We start from the raw sequence: 21,467 nt of genomic DNA on the forward strand, positions 1-21,467 counted from the left end.
GATATTTCTTTGGGTTTTTTTTTTTATATATTTTATTTCATTTCAAATGTTTTCCCCTTTCCAGTTCTTCCCTTGTGAAACCCCATCCCCCTATTCCTGCCTCTATGAGGGTGCTCCCCCACCCACTTCTGTCTTCCCGCCCTGGCATTCCCCTACACTGGAGCATGGAACCCCCTCAGGCCCAAGGGCCTCTCCTCCCACTGATGTCCAACAAGGCCATCCTCTGCCACATATGCAGCCGGGGCCATGGGTCTCTCCATGTGTACTCTTTGGTTTGGTGGTTCGGTGCCCAGGAGCTCTGGGGAGTCTGGTAAAAAACCTGTCTTTCATGAAGGAAAAAAAAAAAGCAAAAACTCCACAAAACTTACCATATGTTTAACCTATAGACCAGTGGTTTTCAACCTTCCTAATACCACAACCCTTTAATACAGTTCCTCATGTTGTAAGGACCCACCCCTGCCCCCAACCATAAAATCATTTTTCTTGCTACTTAATAACTGTAATTTTGGTACCGGTATCAATCATAATATAAATATCTGTGTTTCCGATGATCTTAGGTAGTCCTAATGGAAGGTCATTTGAGAGCCCCCACAAGGGGATTGAGAACTACTGGTAAAGGTGTATTAGTGTTAGAATCTAAAAAACTTTCTGTTTCAACTCAAAAAAAAGTCCAGGGGAGCCCTGATATAGATTGCCTAGATCTTTGGCATAGTCTGTCCTTTAAAGTCTATCTTTCAAAGCTGTTTTATATAACTCTACAATATTTCAATGACTCTGTAATTTTAAAACATTTTCTTCCCATGAGCATGACCTAAATCTGTATACAAGCAAACCCCAGCCACCAAGCCAGACATATTTAGATGTGACCCGTGCACTGAGATTTGGAAATGGCTGTTGGCCTTAATATTTTGGTGTCTGTGCTAAAATAAGCACCGTGGTAGAAATTTCTGGACTACATCTTCCCTAGAGAAAAATCTGAACTCCCTGTGCCCTTTGATCCAATGCCCACACAATGAAAAAAAATAAAATTAAAAATCCACAGATGTGGAAACCATGCCTGCCTGTAATTCCAGCACTTGAGGAGCAGAGGCAGGAAGATTGCCCAGGCCAGACCTGGCTACCTAGTAAATCCTTGTCTGAAAATCAAACTAAAATATCCTATGTATCCAGAAGCCAAATCTGGTTACCGTTACTAAACATTACCAAAGACTAAGTACCTCCACTGATTCTCACTTATATGAAGCTTTTGCATCTAATTTTTAAAAAAGATTTATTTTTTTTTCATTAAAAAAAAAAAAAAACAACCTGGAGCTGTCTTCAGACATTCCAGAAGAGGGTATCCAATCTCATTACAGATGGTTGTAAGCCACCATGTGGTTGCTGGGATTTGAACTTAGGATCTCCAGAAGAGCAGTCAGTGCTCCTAACTGCTGAGCCAACTTTCCAGCTCTTGCTCTGACCTTGCTCACTGTAGATGTCTTCAGACACCCTAGAAGAGGGTGTCAGATCTCATTACCGATAGTTGTGAGTCACCATGTGGTTGCTGGGATTTGAACTCAGGACCTTGGGAAGAACAATCAGTGCTCCCAATCGCTGAGCCATCTCTCCAGCCCTAGCATCTAATTTTTTTTTTTTTAAGATTCTAGAACAAAGAAATCACATAGGAAAGTAAATGTAAAGTTGAGAGGACAAAGGACAAGACCTCTGAATGTGATCTCAGACCTACAAAGGAAGTTTGATCTTTAGGCCAAAGAGCCTATTGAAAAAGAACCCAAAACAACGTGAAAAACACAATCCTTTCTTGCCTCATTAATAAGTTTCAGGCCTATCCGACTTTGCATAAATTGTACGAACGCTGTGCAAGCGTCGTCTAGCAGTAATATTCAGTCATTAACCAGCACAAACCCACCGGTGGATTCCAGCTAAAGAGGGGATCTCCGAAAAAGAGCAGACAGACAGACAGACAGACAGACGAGAGCCAGAGCCGGAGGCTCAAGGTCACTTAACGAGACGTCTCCTTCACCCTAGGTTACCCTTAGATCCTGCTCTGAGTTTAGTTAGGGATAAAGGACAACTGCAAAGGTTAGATTCAGAGATAAACTGCTTCCAGCCCTCCAAGCGATCTAGATAAGACCTCAAGTGGTCTGTTTTGAATTCCTTTGCTTCTTTTATTGAGGCCACTCCCAATTCCCCTCCTGGAGGCCATATCAACAGAATGTGAGGAATCAAAGAAATTCAAAATGTAAAATGATAACAGTCGCGGCTGCCAGGTCAAAAGGTCCTTAGAGGAGAGAGCCCTTTGCTGTGGGAAGGTGCTTGCCGGAAGAGTCCTTACAGAAATGAATTTTACCACCCTAGTTGGGCTGTAAAAAGAAAGGATGGCCTAGGTGTCCAAAATGTAGCTGTGCTGTCTTCAAATACAAAAACAAACAAATAAAACCTCCTTTAGTAATAGGACAAAATGTCTAAATCCTGATTAATTCTTTGTGTCAAAAGCACATCGTATGTTTGTAAATTTTCTCTTAGGTTTTCAAAACCTAAGGACCAAACCTAGGAAGGTGAAGGAAATTTTTTTTTTTCAAATCTCAGAAAGAAACTAAATTGAGAGCCTTTTAAAGATGCACTTTGGCTATGTTGTAAAGAAGACCAAACAGCTGAGTCTGGCTGGTAATCCTAAACAAGGTTCCAGTTCCCGGAGCGCGACTCTAAAGACACCAGCTTACACTGTCTTCTTCCCTACCATCTTCCAAAGACTGGAGGAGGTGAAATTCACAGAGTGTTTATATTCTGCCTCATTAAAAAAAACAACAACAAACGAGGAAAGCTATAGTTATGAAGTACAAATAAATGAAATCAGACAACAAAGCCAGAGTTGAGAACTCACTAGTATACAACAGAGTCTACTCAACAGCCAGCACTGGTAAACTATATTACTTGATGAGTCCTGGGAACCTGGAGTTGAGTATCATTGCAACATCGAGTCCCTTGGGCTTGTTTGTGTTTTACAGCGCTTGACACATGGTAAAAAAAAAAAGATTTCGGCTTCTGGCAGGGGTCTCTTTCTAGAACTTTCTAGAACACCTGAAAGTGAGTTCTCTCTTGATGTTTGTCCGAGAGCTACCATTACCCTGGGCTCTCTTCCACAGTGTACTCCAGTTTTAATTCGTGAGCATGATAACCGATTTGGAGGCACAGTGGGGCCTCATGAAGCACCCTATTGTGCTTATACAGTGCGTGCACAAATACAATTCATCTTTTTCATTTTAACAGTAGTCTTTGGAAGCACAATATAGTAGCTTATACACTTCACTGGCTGAAAAACAATAATGCACTAAGATAAAGCCTAAAGAATAATGTAAAAGAAACCAACAGATTCTTCCATTTATTTGGCTCTTAAGTTACAGGTTTTCCTAACGTGAGGATCATGGGAAAGAAAAACCTAAAATCCTTTCTAATGTATGAAAACTAAGTAGGAATTCTTACATTCTTCCCCAAGCATCCGGAAGTTCCTGATTTAAATTCTATTTTGTGCTTTGATTCCTAATGACCTGTTGGCAGAGCTCCTGCAGCGCTGGAGGAAATAGCATGGGGCAAATGTCTCCCAAGAAGCCGCCACCCGGTGCAAGGGTGTGAGGGGAGGTGTTTCCCTTGCCAGCCCTGCTTTCAGATGCTTGCTGGTCACACACCAGCAAGTCCTTCCTGACGTGCCGCCCACAACCTGCCTTTGGCCCTCCTAGCTCCTGGGTGGAAAATTTGAATTTCTTCAGAATAGAACCAGCTCAGTCTCAAAGTGGATGTGGCTAAGGGGGATGGCAAGAAATGCCACCTTGCATAGCGTTTATACTAGACACCTTAAATTCCAGAAGCCGGCCAAAAACCCACTTCTTTGAAAGAAAGCCCTCCGCCCTCCGGCACGTACTGAGTCCCGCAGAAGAACGAGCCCCGCTCCCGTCGCTCGCCCCCTGGCGGCTGCTTAGGGAAGCGCAGCGGCGCCCGCGCTCGCCCGCTAGAGACTCCACGGATTGCGACGCCGCGCGAGCCGAGCCGCGGTGGCCGGAGAGGCCCAGCTGTCCTGAGCCCAGAGTGTCTGGGACGCGACGGAGCCGGCCGATCGAGCCTCTTCCACCCCCAGCCGTGGGGTGTGGGGACGTAGGCCAGCGCCCGGAAATAACGCATGCCACTTCCCCTGCCATCTCTGGTTCCAAACCCTAGGCGAAGGAGAGGAGTCGTGGAGAAACACCAAGAGGGCAGGGAGAGAGAGCGCAAGCCAGGCGAATGAGGTGCGGGGGACAAAGTAGAGAGACATGTCGCCAGAAGGCAGCTAGAGGCCAGGGTAGCAGCGAACAGGTGAGGGCTAGAGCCAGAGCAATCAAAGTCTACGTTTTCAGGAGCTCTAACTTCGCCGGGTGCAAGGTCGCAGGTGCTGTGCGGGAATTTTGACCTCACAGCAGGTACCTTCCGGTTTCAAAAAAAAAAGGGAAAATCTCAGCTATGGTTGCAACATTTGTGCGTGGTTACATTTCAGTGACCCCCCCCGCCCCCGCGTGCTTCCACGTGCAGACACCTGAGTACAGCCGCGGCCAGAGCGTCTGTATTTTCTGTATTTTAAATGGTTAACTATAATCCGCTTCCAACACGAGCAGGAGGAACTTATATGAGAATGTTCTAGGTGACAGTGGGATTTAAAAGATGACGCTCATTTTATTTATGGTTTCGCGAAGGAGGAATTCTGTAGGGAAACAGACTCCCCCCCCCCCCCGCGCCTTCCCTATTTCGGAAGTCCATGATGTCGCCCTGAGTAATCGCGTGGGTATTACAGAATTAATTTAAAAGGTTTTTGCATCGAGCAAAGCAGTACAAAAAAAAATCTTCAAAAGGCCTCCATCTATAGATAATCCCTCTTAAAAATGAAATTCTAACAAACTACAAGTCCACACACAATCCAAAGCCAATCCCAGCCGGAGCAGAAGGGACTTGAAACCCGAATCTACATTCCGTTCCTCCCGTACAAGGCTCGGAGGTGGGGGAGGCGGGCTGTGCTGGTGCCCGGTGTATAATCGGGTTAATCCAGTAGACAAAGAATAAACCAATAGCCCTCCCACCTCACTTCCCGCTCCCTTTCCCTCCCCCCTCCCGCTCCCCCCACCCTCTTCGCCCCCCGGGCATTAGTGGGGGGGGGGGGGAGCACAGGAGACGAGAGGTAGGGTCGAAATGGATTCCAAATCGAATCTGAAAAGCTGCAACTCGCTTTTCTCGCTGCTAACACGGTGCGGCCGGGTTAGTTTGCAACCACGTCCCTGCTTCTCCTCTCCCGGCGGCGGCGAGGGGAGAAAGTTCCCTAAGTGAGCCGGGCCTCCGGCTCGTGGCCTCCGGGGGAGGGGGTGGGGGAGCCCTTAAGGTCAGCGTTTCCTTGAAACTAGCGAAACTGACCCCGCGGCGGCCCGCGCGGCCCCGCGTGACGGCGCCCGGGCTGCAGGAGCGACTGGGGACGCGCGGGGCGGCGCGGTTGCCCTTTTGAATGCCTCCTGCGGCTCGGAGCGCTGGCGGGCGCTGGAGTGCGAGTGAATGTAGCCCCGCGGAGCCAATGAGCTGGGACCGGATGCGATATATCCTCTGGGACAACAACTGCTCTGTTCCGCCTCGGATCCACATGACGCCATTTACTGCTGCCGCGGCCGCTGCAGAGCTCCCTGCCTCCTCCGGAAAGGCGAGGGCGCAGGCCAGCGGCGCCCCCCCGCGCCCCCCCCATCCCCGGCCGGGCCCCAGACCCTCCTCCCCCCGCCGCCTCCTCCCCCTCCGCACCCCCACCCCCGCCTCGGCTTCGCCGCCGCGCCTCCGCAACGCCCAGTCTGCACGAGCGAGAGCTGCGCGCCGCAGCGCCCGCGGAGGACAGGGGCCGGCGGAGCGCGCAGCGCCCAGGCCCCCGCGCGCGCCCGGCCCGGCCCGGCCCGCGGCCCCGCGCCTGCCTCCGCTCCAAAGCTGCCCCGGGCCCCCAGGACTTGGCGAGCTGGCCTTAGGTTCTTTGTAAGGCCGTGCTCGCCTCGCTCTCTCTCAACGATCAGGATAAAAAGAGACTCGCCAACGTTGGCGCTTCGGCCTCTCGTTCATTGAGAAAAAAAAAAGAAGGAAAAAAAAAAAAAAAAAGGAAATACTCCGCGTGCGCTTCTGGACGGGAGGTCATCTCTCTAGCCCGGAATCCGGGAGAGTTCCAACGGGAGAGGATTGGGTTCCAATTTTTCCCGTGGTTTTAATCCTCCCACCGATTGCTTGGAAGTTGGACTGAAGCAGAGTTTGGAAAGAAGTAAAAAGTTTGCATCGGGACTGGATTTATTTGCACATCGCTGGAAGAAGAAAACCCAAGGGAGAGGGGTTGGTGCAAAGCCGCGATCACGGTGAGGAGCGTTTGGCTTTTCCCCTTCTGGAACCATAGCTGGCCGGGAGTGGGGTCCGGGTTCCTCTCTCCCCTAAACCAGCATGCTAACCGGGATGATCGGGGAACTACCCCGCGGATCTGCTTCGCCTAGAACAGGGGTTGGGCCACGGCCGGACTACAGGGTGCGCCGGTGCAGTGCTCCCCTCACCCCCCGTCCCACGACAGCTCGCTCTCTTTAGGGGTTTGGGGCGGAGAGCCGCTTGACTGCGTTCTACTCCTACCCCTGCATTGGCGACGATTCAGTCGCCGAGAGCCTTAGAGAGAAGGAAAACACAGTGTTTTCCAGGTCACTGTTGCAAGCTCTGGCATTGCTAACCTGTTCCTCCATTCGGTGAAGGCTAAGTTATAGGAGTGCTCTCCTGCGGCGGGGCGCCTGTGGGGCGGGGGTACTGGGCTTCTCGCCTGTCCACCTCACCGGGGCAGAAGACCCGGCGGGCGAGCAGAGTGCCAGGCGGAGGGAGTCCCCCGCCTCTGCCCGGTGTGGACAGTCTAGCCCGGTGCGGGTGGGAGCGTCGCCCAGCCTGGCGCCGCGTCTCTGCGGTTCGGAAGTGCAGCTTTCTCTCTCTTTTTTTTTTTCCGTTCTTCGTGGTCGGCCTAGGTCACGCTTTTTTTTTAAAGAAAAATATATATTTGGACTCTGAGGCAGACCTAGCCACAGGAAGAGAGTTATCAAGCGGTCGCGATCGTTTTCCATTACCTGAAAGTAGGTGGCAAAATAAAGGTTAGTTTTTTTTCCTCCTCCCTCTTTTGTGTTACTGTTTTAAGATTTGGAGTCTTAACGCCTTTTTTACAAAGGGGTTTCTGTGTCGGTTTGCCCCACCCTAGTGCTGAGGTCCTTTCCCCCTAATCCTTAGTCTGATCACACACTGTTCTTAATGGGGGTTTCAAAGCACTCTCAAAGGGGGAGGGAAAGGAACTGGGAGAGCGCAGAAGGGTGGAGGGGGGGTGTGCGATGGAGGCGGCCAGGGATCTGTAGAAATCACTTTTTTTCTTCCAAAAGATGCTACTTTCCACAGCAAGCAGGTCCTCACGGAAAGTTACCAGTCCCGGGGCTCAGAGCTCTGCATGCCTGGCGTGTGCAGTGGGGCTCTGGATAAAGCTATTTTTCTTTCGTTTTAAGAAACATGTCTTATTCTTTCTGAACCAAAAGGAGGTAGGCGTGTGCAGATTGCAGGCAGTGCCCGCTTCGGTCATTGCCCGGTGTAGTCTCTCTGGTCGTCTGTACGACCTCTGTGCAAACTGTGCGTCCTGAGCCCGGCTTTCTTCCTCGGGGCGTCGGATTTGGAAACTTGTGAGGACAGGCGCTTTGAGGGCCTTTGCAGAAACACCTTGTGGTGACCTTGCGGCGGGGGTGGGGGGCATGTTAAGAGTGGCTCCCCCTCTTGGGACTGGATGGCAGTCCCTCTTGGGTTGGGGGGATTTTAGCCGCGGGGGTGGAGGAGGGGGAAGTGTGCTCGTGCCTTTCACGACACGTCCCCTTCGGAGGCGCCCGCGCCCCCTGCCTGCCTGAGCTTCTGCGGGTCGTACACGGGAGGGGCCGGGCTGGCCCCTGGACAGCGTCGGTCCGCCTGGAGAAAAGTCCCCCGGGGTTCTGGCTGAGTCCCACCTGCTGGGGACTGTGTGGGGGCGCAGATTGAGCCGATAAAGGGGTTGAAAGCGAAGAACAGCCTTGTGTACCTTGCTGTTGGAAGCGAGCGGATCCGGTTTCCAGCTCTGCCTGGTTTGTCACCTGCCTTGTTCGCTGCTCTTTTCCAAAAAGCAGAGATTGGATTAAAAATCCGGTTTTGCTTATTTTCCTTTGTATAATCATGTGGACTTGAGAGGGGGTGGGATGGTACTTCTTAAATCGAAGCATGGCTGTAATTTTTTATTTTTATCTGACAAGATTATAGGTTTCCACTGTGACACTTCAGATTTCTAAAACTTTTCTTGTTGCTACTACTTGGCTTTGTGCTCTCGGGTATTTTCCAAGACGAGAAAATAATGTTTTTTGCATGCTTTATTTATAAAACAAGAGAATGACATGTGGTTCAGAGTCTAAGGCTAGACTAGCCTAGGATGTGGGTCTGTAGAATATTTGATTCACAACTTGTCTCATGAGTTTGTTTTCCTGTGCTCTACCAAATGGGATTTGAAATGGTTCACTTTAATTATGTAACTTTATGCTAATAATATTTATTTAAAACGCCACTTTAATTGCCGTTGAAATGGTACTTTTTTATATCATAGTCGTTCTATGGGATTGGAAAAAGATACGGATTAGACCACTCATGGTGCAAGTGTGAAATACATCACACTTGGTGCTTAGTGTCGAAATGGTCGCGACAAACTTAAACCTACTGAAAACCTATCTGAAAAGTGGACCTCTGGTGCTGTTGGCAGCACTGGCGTGCTCCAGCACTGACTTCCGATTTTTACATCGGGCCCAACCGGAACCTTCTAAATTGCATGTTTATCTGTGTAAAGGATTCTGTGAATCGATAGAGACCAGCTTTGAGTCTCTGCACTTATTCAGACCACAGACTTTGCCAGTGCCTGGCCATAATTTTCACTTTCGAGAAGTTGCCTTGATCATTTGGCTGTTCCGCCTGGCCGCTGCCGGCGCATTTCCAGTCCCATTCCTCCAGAGGATGTGGGACGTGAAGAGTCAAGTCTGGTGGGTGGAGAATGGGAAGTCTCAGAGTGTAAACCATTTTCTTCCCTCTTGGTTTCCCCAGGAGTTCAGATGTGTTCTAAGCCTGCTGGAGTGAACGCAGTGCCCAGACCTGATGGAGGCCAGAGCTCAGAGTGGCACCGGGTCTCAGCCTTTGCTGCAGGCGCCCCATGACAGTGGCAGGCAGCGTGGGGAGCCGGACCCCAGAGATGCCCTTACCCAGCAGGTACACGTCCTGTCTCTGGATCAGATCAGAGCCATCCGAAACACCAATGAGTACACCGAGGGGCCTACTGTGATCCCAAGACCCGGCCTCAAGCCTGCTCCGCGCCCCTCCACTCAGCACAAACATGAAAGACTCCACGGTCTGCCCGAGCACCGCCAGCCTCCCAGGCTCCAGCCCACGCAGGTCCATTCTTCACGGGCCCCTCTGTCCAGGTCCATCAGCACCGTCAGCTCAGGGTCTCGGAGCAGTACAAGGACAAGTACCAGCAGCAGCTCCTCGGAACAGAGGCTGTTGGGGTCATCCTTCTCCCCCGGGCCTGCTGTGGATGGCATAATCCGAGTGCAGCCTAAATCTGAGCTCAAACCCGGTGAACTGAAACCGCCGAGCAAGGACGATTTGGGTCTGCATGCCTACAGGTGTGAGGACTGTGGCAAGTGTAAGTGTAAGGAGTGCACGTACCCGAGGCCCCTGCCATCGGACTGGATCTGTGACAAGCAATGCCTTTGCTCAGTCCAGAACGTCATTGACTATGGGACTTGTGTGTGCTGTGTGAAAGGTCTCTTCTATCACTGCTCCAATGACGACGAGGACAATTGTGCTGACAACCCGTGTTCCTGCAGCCAGTCTCATTGTTGTACGCGATGGTCAGCGATGGGGGTCATGTCTCTCTTTCTGCCTTGTTTATGGTGTTACCTTCCAGCCAAGGGTTGCCTTAAATTGTGCCAGGGGTGTTATGACCGAGTGAACAGGCCTGGCTGTCGTTGTAAAAACTCAAATACGGTTTGCTGCAAAGTTCCCACTGTCCCCCCCAGGAACTTTGAAAAGCCAACATAGCATTATTAATCAGGAAGATTGCAGTAATAAGGATTGTTGCTCTGCCCCTCCCCCCTTTTTAACACACATATGCAACCAACTAAACAGTTGTAATCTTGGCACTGTTCATAGAGGGTTAGGGGATTTGTGGTTTGCAGTGAGATACTTTTCTTTTTTCTGGTGTTTTTTTGTTTTGTTTTTTTTGGGGGGGGGTCCATATGCCATTTTAACCGATAGGCTTGCTAGAATCCAGCTAATGGGACTCTAAGGAAGGGCAACAGAAGTTGGTGACCCACATATTGCATAAGCTAAAGCAGCAAACACTCCTAGGCAAAGTTCTTCTTGTTTGTGAATAGTCCCGTGCAAAATTTGTAAATTAGCAGATGGCTCCCGGACCCCCTTCTTGCTTTCTCCAGAGATAATGTGCTATATTTTTGTACATACGATAATATTTGCAACTGTGAAAAAAAAAACAAGTTGTGCTATGCTCCGTGGCACAGTCACAAAATATTATACTAATATGTTGTACATTCGGAAGAATGTGAATCAATCAGTATGTTTTTAGATTGTATTTTGCCTTACAGGAAGCCTTTATTGTAAGACTCTGATTTCCCTTTGGACTTGATGTATATTGTACAGTTACAGTAAAATTCAACCTTTATTTTCTAATTTTTTCAACATATTGTTTAGTGTAAAGAATATTTATTTGAAGTTTTATTATTTTATAAAAAAAAGAATATTTATTTTAAGAGGCATCATAAATTTTGCCCCTTTTATGAGGACGTGATGGTTGCTGCAGAGGTTACAGATGCTATGTTCAATATAAAATAGAAAATATATTAACGTTTGAAATTAAACTGAGCTTGTTTTGTCTTATTTTTACCTGGTTTCTTGTTTGTTTCCAATGCAAGAAGCCACATTTTAGGTTGAGGTATTCTTTTCTCCTGTAGGTTCACTTACCTGGACAAGACTCCTTTTAGGGCAGTTCAGTGGCTTTCAGAAATGATGTTTCCTGTCAAGACAAACCCGCTGAGTACTGGAGTCTGAGTTTTGTTAAGTGTTGAGAACGCCCTTTGGCTCTGTCACGTCGTGCTCTTCCCAGCCCTGTGCAGACCTGCTGGCGTGCCTTGGCTCTACCCGGCAATTCTGTTATCTTGAGCTTACTTATAGAGAAGACATTCCAGAAAGATTAACTGTTAGGATTTTTTTTTCCCAATATATAGTATTAATGGATGTCAAAGATACTCAGAACTAGAGGAACGAGTTTGCTCAACAAACACTGAGTACTTGTCTGTATGTCAAACATGGCGGATCCTTATAATGGAGGAAGAAACTGTGTTTTCTTCACTTAGCAGGTCATGGCTGGTTTTCCTACTGTATATTTGCTTTAAATTCTGCAGTTCATTAACATCACACCATATTCTTTGTTAGGGAAAAAAAAGCAGTAAAAAATATTTTGATTCAGGTTGGTCAAATATTTCAAATCCAAGTTTGCGGGTTTATATCTCACCTGAATCATATAGAAAGTTACTTCATTTTACCCCCATGTAGGAGTGCAGTATGGCAGAACTATAGTGTGTGTGTGTGTTCAGAGCTGTCCTTTGGGAACAACGACACCGCAAGCTGCCACAGGCCCATCTTGACAATCTTAGTCACTTAGTGACTGATGGTTTTTTTTTTTTTTCCCAAAAGCATAACATTTTGCTGCCAAGAATCCCCGGAAGTCTGGGAAATTATTTACCTGCCGTTTCTAGCTTAATCTCTTGTTTCCTGTTCTCTTGTGTGAAGAGGTCTTAGTGCAAGCTGTCTTCTGTTTTGTTTTGTTTTTTTAAATGGGCTTTCAAGGAACCCTATGGCTGCCTAAACTTGGAGAACCGTCAGTCCTCTGAACTTCCTCCAAACGACACAAGACTCAATTAATTTCGCAGTTGTTTACTTTTAGCTTCAACTCGGAGATAACTGAATGCTCCTGGAATGCTGGGGTTTAATGTGCAGTGTTACATTTCTCACTGGTGATTTAGGGAAGAACCAGAAAGTGGGAAAATGAAGCAGGGCTTCTAACTCCTGCTTGTCTTAAAAGATCTGGAAAGCACAGGCATTCCAACTATTAGCATTGTGCTTTATGCTCCGATAGAGCTTTGTGTGTGTGTGTGTGTGTGTGTGAATTATAAAAATTGTGAAAGTCAAAATCTTCTTGGACTGTGTCAGCAGTTTTCAGAGCAGTTTTGTACATACATGGCAACAAATGCAAGTGAATGCTTATTGAAGTTAGATTTAAAGCTTTCTCCATAATTCCTGAACCAAATCTCTGGTGTGGACTAGAGATCTGCATTCAGAGGTTATCTGCAGTCTGGGCTGCTGACCTAGGGACTGCGTTATACCTTAGCGTGTTTTGAATGAGCTCCGGCCTCAAGCCTGCTCACTGATTTGGAAATCAGAAGATAAGACAGCCGAAGTTAGAACAGAGGACTTGGTGTATAAATATGTTAAGTGCTAACGGAAATAATTTGTTTAAAGTAAATAAGGAAGCTGGATTCCTGAAGGAGTTTCTAACTGGCCTATTCAGCGTTGAATTTACCCATACCAGTATAGAATTCATTTTTAGCTTATGAGAATTAAATACTTGTGACCAGATAGATTAAAAGCAGTTGAGTCTCACACATTGTCTGTGCTAAGAGGTAAACATAATAGCCTCACTTAGGAACAGGGGAGTAATAATCTCATAGTGTCAGTTTCTATTGAGAATTAAGACACCGGTAACATAAACTGAGTTGATGATCCAATGACCCTGTTTTGGTGTAATATGTCAGAAGTAATGATGCAGGCGAAAGTAGCACTGAGCATTGAGCCACTTACAATTTTCTCAAATCCATGCATACTGTGTATTTGAGATTCATTTACCAATGGCAGCTTGGTTGTTGTTACTTGAAACGTTCATGTGTGTGTGTTGAGGGAGAGATTGGAAGGCCTTGCCAAATTTGTGCCATGTTGGAGCATGCTCTGGGGATTGTCTGAAAGAAGAAAGCCAAACCCAGGGATGTAATTCCAGCCCAACTGCCGGCATACCTTCTTCGATACACGTCTGTCCCAAGGACTTTTTTCAACTCCAGAATACTTAAGGTATTGGTGATGTCAGAAAAATGTGTCTGCTCATTTCATTGCAGAGTGCCGAGTAGCGGATCATCAATAGGTTTGTCGTCATTTATGAGCTTTTGAATGCATGATGAAAGGTTTCCTGGATTTGGAATTTCAGTTGGAGTTATACCCACAATTGGCCATTTACCTTCCTTTCCTAAACGTGCAAAAGGACCACAACATGGGGGTAAAGTCTCAGTTTTGACACTAATTAATTCTACTGCAAAGAATCATTTGTTTTGAGATATACCCCAGGATAGAGTGCTTATCATGTGTGAGACCCAGGATATAATCCCTAACATTCACGTGTACACACACACACACACACACACCACATTTTTATCTTAATGTTTTGGACTATTTTAGTTAAATCTCAAGAGGTATAGCTCCATTGGCAGAGAACTTAACACCCTGTGAAGAGCCCTGGATTCAACTCTGGCACAACCCAAACAAGGCATGGGAGTACGTGCCTGTAATTCAGGCACTTGGTAGGCTGAGACAAGAGGACAGCAGTTCAGAGTTTGCCTATGTACTGAGTTCAAAGTTGACCTAGCATGAAACTCAAACAAAAGTAATAACGAAAATCGGTTATTAACAAAATGGGGGTCATCTTGTCAGTTTCTTCTTTTGATTGTATCAATTAAGATTAGCATCATTAATTTCTAATTTTTTTTCTCCTCTGAGAAAACCAGGTCAGAATTTTATCCAGGCCTACCTGGTTTGGCTGAACCCTGGCCATCATGAAGATAGAGCAGAATCTCATTACTGGTTTGACTATTCATCCGAAGAGGAAGCGATTAAGACTTCATGTGCGCAAAACTACAGACTGAGATGGCGTGGGTTCGCTTCCGTCACTTGAGAGAGGACATATTCATGGCACTATGTAGCTGGTCAGAATACGTAGTCATTAACTAGGAACCAGAAAAGACCTAGAGGCCGAGAAAGGGGCCCAAGGTCAACCACCGAGTGATAAAGTGTCCCCCTCACGTGAGGACTGGAATTCAGGTACCCGGAAGGAAGTCAAGCTAGGAAGGTGTGGTGCTGCCTGCAGCAACTCCTCCCCCAACTAAGCCATGCTGACCCCTAGGTCACACACACACACACACACACACGTGTGCTCATGGACTACAGTAAATGAAAACAATTAAACATCAGCACTTAAATGTCTATCAACGGCCAGTTACACATTTTATTTAATACTGCTTTTGACTGACTTACAGTTTTGTTTTTAATGTCTTAATTGGTAATTCCTTCTTAAAAGTAAACGAAATTAGAGTGGAACTTTAGCCTCTGGTTTGGCTACACGAAGGCATTTATCACTTTAGCATACCTATAGGGGTTTATTTCTCAGAACAGTTGCTAATACACAGAAAAATTGTGTGAATAGCAAAACATTCTCTCAGCATGGAAGAAAGGCAAAACAACCATAGGGCCATTCAAGTCAAATTTTATTCATTCATTCATTCATTCATTGAGACTTACCTCAGACAGGCCTCAGATTCATTCGTAGTTCCTCTAACTCTCCCTCTGGAGGGCTGGAATTACAGGCGTCAGGCTGGTCTGTTAACTTCTCAATGCCTACTGCATAGGAGTCATAGGACTAGTTAATCTGAGGGTAGAGCTCAGAGGTGCTAGCCTTGCGCTCTTAGAGCACAGCAACCTAGCACAGGCTAGCCTGGGCCGAGTACCCTAGGCTTGCCTCTTAAAGGCAATACTGCCTTCGCGTCTCTTGCGCTTTGTTTTCTGGTGGGTTTTTGCTCTCAACTTTCATCTGCAGCCCTGCTGGGTTTTTGTTTGTTTGTTTGTTTTAAAGATTTATTTATTATACGTAAGCACACTGGAGCTGTCTTCAGTGTCTTCAGACACCCCAGAAGAGGGCATCAGATCTTATTACAAATGTTTGTGAGCCACCATGTGGGTGCTGGGAATTGAGCTCAGGACCTCTGGAACAGCAATCAGTGCTCTTAACCACTGAGCTATCTCTCCAGCCCAGCCCTGCTGTTTTTGTTCTTGATTCTCAAATACAATTCACAAAAGTCTTCCTTACCAAAATAAATAAATAAATAAAATAAGATAAACCAGACTTCAGGGCTGGAGGAATAGTCCAGTCAGAAAAATGCTTGTCTTGTGGGCACAGAGACCCCACTTCAAGCCCTAGAATCAATGTCAGATAGGCTGGGCTTGGTAGAGCATGCTTTTAGTCCCAGAGTTCTCTGACTGCCCAACACACATACATGTGAGCCTGTTCCTATATTTCATGCACACATGAACATGTACACACATCACAATGTAGATTAAAAGACACGGGAAGAAACATACTTAAGTTGAAAAGACTCACTTATTAGTGCTTTTCTAGTTCTCATTGAAATTTATGTCTGGCCATCAGCACATTATTTTATCTTGTTTGTCCCTTAAATGAGCACAGGCTAAACCTGAAAAAGAAAAGAAGTACCTGACCCTTACCGCTGTGCTACCCTGACCAGGTGGCCCTCTCTAACCCAGGCAAAATAGTGTCTGTTTTTTGACAAACATCTGGCGCACTGATTTATTGTATCCATGGCTCCTGCACTCCAGCAGCTAACTGAGAAACATGTTTGTATCAATTCTCATCTCTCCAAAGTCTTCTTCTGTGTCTCCAGCTTGGTCTCACTGCACACACACACACACACACACACACACACACACACACACCTGGTGCTCTACAGTAAACAAAGGGCTCCTTGAAGGCAGGCTGCTCACCTGGACCATCTGAGATCCTGTTATCAAGTCATCTTTCTAAGTTAGGAAGGACAGTTAAGGATGTAGGTTAAGCAGACTCTATTGTATGGCCTGGCGCCCATGGTAGATGGGCAGCACACACTGGGCTCCGTATTTTAAACTAAAAACAAAACAAGACAAAAGGATGTGGTGTTGTTGGTGTGTGTGTGTGCGCGCGCTGAGGTGGGAGTGAGCCCTGGAGGAGTTAGGAGTGGAGGGTGACTGTGATAAAAACAGTGTCAGAGGACGGCCTTAATGGCATCCATCGCTGGGAGGCCCTTGGTCCTGTAAAGAAGGCTTGATGCCCCAGCATAGGGGAATTCAGGGCAGTGAGGCTGGAGTGGGTGGGTGGGGGAGCTCCCTCATAGAAGGGGGGGAGAGGGCAGTAATAGGGGGAGTAGAGTAGGGCGTGGGCTAGGGTGTTTGCAGAAGGGAAACCAGGAAGGGGGATAACATTTGTAATGTAAATAAAAAAACAATAAAAAAACAATAAAAAAACAACAAAAAAAAATACAATGTATGAGATTCTCAAAGGATGAACATTTGTTTGAAAGGAATGCCTGTCTAACAATGGTCACCTTTAGAGTTCAGACCTCCTGGACATGACTGATTTTAACTTCAGAGTTTTCATTCTACTTGTAAGTATCTGGAGTTCTTAAATGAAAAGTACCTCATATTTACCAAACTCCAATCCTGAATCTGGTTACTATGATTTACTTGTGTGTGTGTGTGTGTGTGTGTGTATTGGTGAGTGTGTGGGTAGGTGTGTATTATGGTGATTTCTGAGGTTTGTTATTTGTTTTGTTTTGTTTTGCTTTTGCTTTTGTTTTTCAAGACAGTTTCTCTGTGTAGCCCTGGCTGTCCTGGAACTCTCTCTCTCTGTAGACCAAGCTGACCCTGAAACTCAGAGATCCTTCTGTGTACGCCCTGCAGTTTGATTTTTAAGCTGGGTGTCAGTATATAACCCTAGCTGGCTTGTAACCAACAGTATATGTATAAACAAGGCTAGTCTCAAACTTGTATTAATTCTGTTTCTGCCTTCAGAGGTCAACTTTACAGGAATGCAGCACTTGGTTTTGCCTGTATATATATTTTGCACTTACAAACACTTTTTTCTTTTATCAAAAGTTGTTTTGAGATTTTTTTTGGAAAGAGAATTTTAGGAATTCATTTGTAGTTCCAGGAATTGCATCTTTAATGCAATTCCCAAGTGAATTTTTAATGATATCAACCTAAGGTTTTGGGGTGAGAGGAGGTAGGTTTTATTGGCAATTGTTTGTGGAAGCAGATCCTCATATATATTGAGTGCCTATAGATACCTAATGAACAGTTGATGATTGCAAATATTCAATAGAGAATAAACGTATACTGATGGTTTCTAAGAGTATGAATAATGATATAGAGCAAAACAGAAATAGCAATTGTTAGAGAAACAGCATAGTAAACTGTGAGTATTGTTCATATAAAGAGGATGATCCAGTTTGAAGGTCTTCATTCATTTATTTCTAAGGTTAGAGTGTATTTCACACTCCACAATGTTTCACACTTGCCTCCGATTTGACAGTAGTCTAACACACCAGACACTGTTTGCTGTCCATGAACTGGGTCACAATTACGCATAATGCCCTACTTCAACTGAGCATATATACAGTTTTAAATTTTATATTTTAAATCTGTTAGTATAAATGAAAAGACATACACTGTAAAACCAAGAATACGTTATTGGGTTCAATGCTGGTAGGGAAATTAGTTATTGGAGAAATTATTACAATCAGCAACAACTGCTTCATAAGACCTGAGAAAATTCTAGCCTGGTAACATAAGACTGCAGCACGCAGGAGGCAGAGGCAGCCCCTCTGTGAGGTAGAATGCAGCCTCATCTACACAGCAAGTTCCGGGCCACCAGGGCCACATGGAGACAACTAAAAGATGATTTCACTGGGTAGTGGTGACTCACATCTTTAAACCCAGCACTTGGGAGGCAGAGGCAGGCAGAGTTCAAGGCCAGCCTGGTCTACAGAGTGAGTTCCAGGACAGCCAGGGCTACACAGAGAAACTCTGTCTTGAAAAACCAAAACAACAACAACAAAAACAAAAACAACCAATAAATAACTAAATAAGAATAAAAGATTATTTCACAAGTTTATCAGCCACTCTTTTTTTCCCGTCATGATTCAAGCACACTAGTGTCTCTTACAAATTCATTGTATCTTAAATAACTTTATTTTATTTCATGCGTATGAGTGTTTTGCCCGCATGTAAGTAGGTGCACTGCATACAAGCTTGGCTCCCTCAAACCTTAGAAGAGGGTAAGATCCCTTAGAACAGTAGCTGTGGATGGTTGTAAACCACCCCACAAGTGCTGAGAACCAAACTCTGGTCCTCCACAAGAACAGCAAGGACTCTTCACCAGTGAACTGTACCTCAAGACCTGTTGTATTTTAGATATTCTGAGAAAATGGTCATGACCAGTACAAAATATTGAAAAGAGATGAAATTTACTTGAGAAGGCCAAATCAAAGGTAAGCAAGTCCCATTCAGGAGACCGGATGGACCAGGCCGGCTGAGGAGAAATAAGAAGGCACTGCGAAGCGAGGTATAGCCGGGCTCCAAGCGCTAAAAGGCTTGCACGTCATAGTAACAATCTAAATGGGATTCAAACACTCACTTAATATATTCCTTTATCTCCAGAGCAGAGTTCCATTTCTGTGAAGAGTCTTGACAGATGAGATCTTCACTCCCCAACTTCTGTCCCCAGCATGTCTGCCTCTGCCTTGTTTCCTGCTGTCAGCCAGTGTCTCTTTCCTATACCCATCCTCATGAACATCATGCCTTTAGGTGGTGTGTTCCCCGTGTTCTCTTCATCCACTCAATGGGAAGATGTTTATTCATCCTTGTGAACAATCTCTGCACTGAAGAGCCTTTGCTGCCCACCATGTGTGTGTGTGTGTGTGTGTGTGTGTATATGTGTGTATGTATGTGTGTGTGTATGTGTGTATGTGTGTGTATGTGTGTGTGTGTGTGTGTGTGTGTGTGTGTGTGTGTGTGTGTGTGTGTGTGTGTAGCCTTCATCTACTATCCCTCATGCAATCTCCTGGTTTACTGTCACATGTGTACATCACACATCAGTTACTTGTGCAATTATTTGTTGGTGTGTTTTACACAATTAGACCTTTTGTCCATGGTTTACATTTAGAATCTCTGGATCAGGCTCATTACCTGACACAGAGACGATATTTAGTATTTGATAAATGAGATCAAGAAAAGTGAAAACATACAGTGAAGAGGTTTAGAAAGCTAGACTAATCATTTAACATGCAACAATGTAGCACAGTGAGAATTACTCCTCCATCTTATCCCATTATAAGAGTTTTAAGGACAGGATAAAGACTTCTCAACATCTCAGTGCCTGGCAAACATTAGATGCTGCCTAAATGTCATTTGAACAAATGACCACAATACCGCCATCGTGTAGATTGCCCATCTGTCATTTCATATGTAGTCTTTTATCTTAGATATTCGTGACTCTTAAAATAGTTTTTTTCCTCTTAGGTTACCAGGACTCTACCTATTTAATCACTTCAATTGGAAAGATGAACTAGAATGTCAGGAACGGTGGTCTGTGCCTGTGATCACAGCGCTTGGGAGGCTGAGGTAGGAGTTCTAGGCTAGCACAGGCTATAAGGTCAGATCTAGGCTTAAGCAAACAAATCAAAAACATTCAAATAAGTAAACAAGCAAACAAAATATCAAGAAATGTGGACTAGGGCTAGGCAGATGGCTCAGCGGTTAAGGGCACTGACTGCTTTTCTGAAGGTCCTGAGTTCAAATCCCATCATCCACATGGTGGCTCACAACCATTCATAACAAGATCTGGCACCCTCTTCTGGTGTGTCTGAAGACAGTTACAGAGTACTTACATAAATAAATAAATCTTAAAAAAAAAAACAAAGAAATGTGAACTAGTGATCCTTGCTCATAATAAATTAAATGGCAAGGTTAAATTGTTTGATCATCTAGTGGCAATAATTTTCCTTCTTAACCCCTTCCCTGCTGGAGGATGCTTGCATAGCCTGCACACATTGATCTAGGAGGACTAGGAAGACAAACACGAAGTTACAGATAGACCCACTCCTTAACATAAAAAGGAAGGGAAAGGAGGAGAACATGCCTTGAACTGGTCACTCTGGGTGGGTAGGACTTACAATCACCTGCAGCCGATATGCAGATTTTGAACAGCTCAACGCAGCCCGAGACAGGAGCTATAGCAATGGCGTATAATAGTAGGAGTGGTGGAGCGAGAGAATGGTTTTATTTTGGTTCATGTAGTTATAGAGACATAGTCTAGTAGGTTCAGATCTGCAGGGGGTCCTGGATGCCTGGAGACCCAGGAAGAGCCAACATAGGAACTTAAGACTCAGAATTACCATGTGCTCAGATGAGGGCAGTAGCCTTTGAGTCATTAAATAAGGCCCGACTACATTATAGTGGGCAATCTGCTTTATAAAAAGTTTACCAATTTGAATAGTACTCTTACTTCATTCTTGAAGAAACATCCAGCATGTCCCCCCGGGGGCTGTGGCCCTTCCACTGGTCCCATAAAATCAGCCAGCAGCTGGGGCTGGAGACATGGCCCAGCACTTTAGGTGCACTGGCCATTGTTCCAGAGGACCTGGGTACAATTTCCAGCAACTACACGGCAGCTCACAACTGTCTGTAACTCCAGCTCCAGGGGATTCGACCCCTCACATACACGCAGGCACATATGCGCAAAAACCCGATGACCTAAGGTAAAGATGAATGAATGCACCTAAGGTAAAGATGAATGAATGCACCTAAGGTAAAGATGAATGAATGCACCTAAGGTAAAGATGAATGAATGCACCTAAGGTAAAGATTTATTTCTCACTGGCACCACCATTTTTTCTGAATGGCCTGTGGTCATTTTTACCTAATGTCTCTGAGCTTCGATTTACCAGAACATCAAAAAAAGGATTAAAACTACACCCCCCCCCTTGCCCATGGGTTACTTCATAATTAAAACTGTGCTGTGTTGCCCTCTTCTTTACTGAGATTCTTAAAATCCCTCGAGAGAGCTGGGCGGTGGTGGGGCACGCCTTTGATCCCAGCACTCTGGGAGGCAGAGGCAGGAGAATTTCTGAGTTCGAAGCCAGCCTGGTCTACAGAGTGAGTTCCAGGACAGCCAGGGCTACACAGAGAAACCCTGTCTCGAACTCCACCCCCCCCCAAAAAAAAAATCCCCTGAGAGCTATTTGATTCTCTACCACGAGCCTCTGATTTGTGGCATAACAATGTACTCATTAACAGCACAATACAGTGGAAGGTCTGGCTTCAGCTAGTTTTTCCTTCTGTCCTACAGGGCGGGATAAGAACAATAGCATGTCACATGTCCTTTGTCTTGATGTCACTAACTGCCATTCTTCATTGAT

At 45.8% G+C, this 21,467-nt stretch overlaps 1 protein-coding gene across 1 annotated transcript; it reads left to right on the forward strand.

The window, feature by feature from the left end:
- Positions 1-6,141: 6,141 nt before the first annotated feature.
- Spry2 (sprouty RTK signaling antagonist 2) lies at positions 6,142-10,225 on the forward strand. The gene is made up of 2 exons (XM_052190723.1): positions 6,142-6,392; positions 9,151-10,225. Exon 2 carries the CDS (start codon positions 9,202-9,204, stop codon positions 10,144-10,146), a length of 945 nt encoding a protein of 314 aa, XP_052046683.1. The 5' UTR covers positions 6,142-6,392; positions 9,151-9,201; the 3' UTR covers positions 10,147-10,225.
- The last annotated feature ends 11,242 nt before the right edge of the window (positions 10,226-21,467 follow it).

This window comes from Apodemus sylvaticus, chromosome 8 (assembly GCF_947179515.1).
Source record: "Apodemus sylvaticus chromosome 8, mApoSyl1.1, whole genome shotgun sequence".
In the NCBI taxonomy this organism is placed as follows: domain Eukaryota; kingdom Metazoa; phylum Chordata; class Mammalia; order Rodentia; family Muridae; genus Apodemus; species Apodemus sylvaticus.

Coding starts and splice junctions, on each gene's coding strand:
- Spry2 (XM_052190723.1), top strand. CDS start 9,202: ATGGAGGCCAGAGCTCAGAGTGGCACCGGGTCTCAGCCTTTGCTGCAG.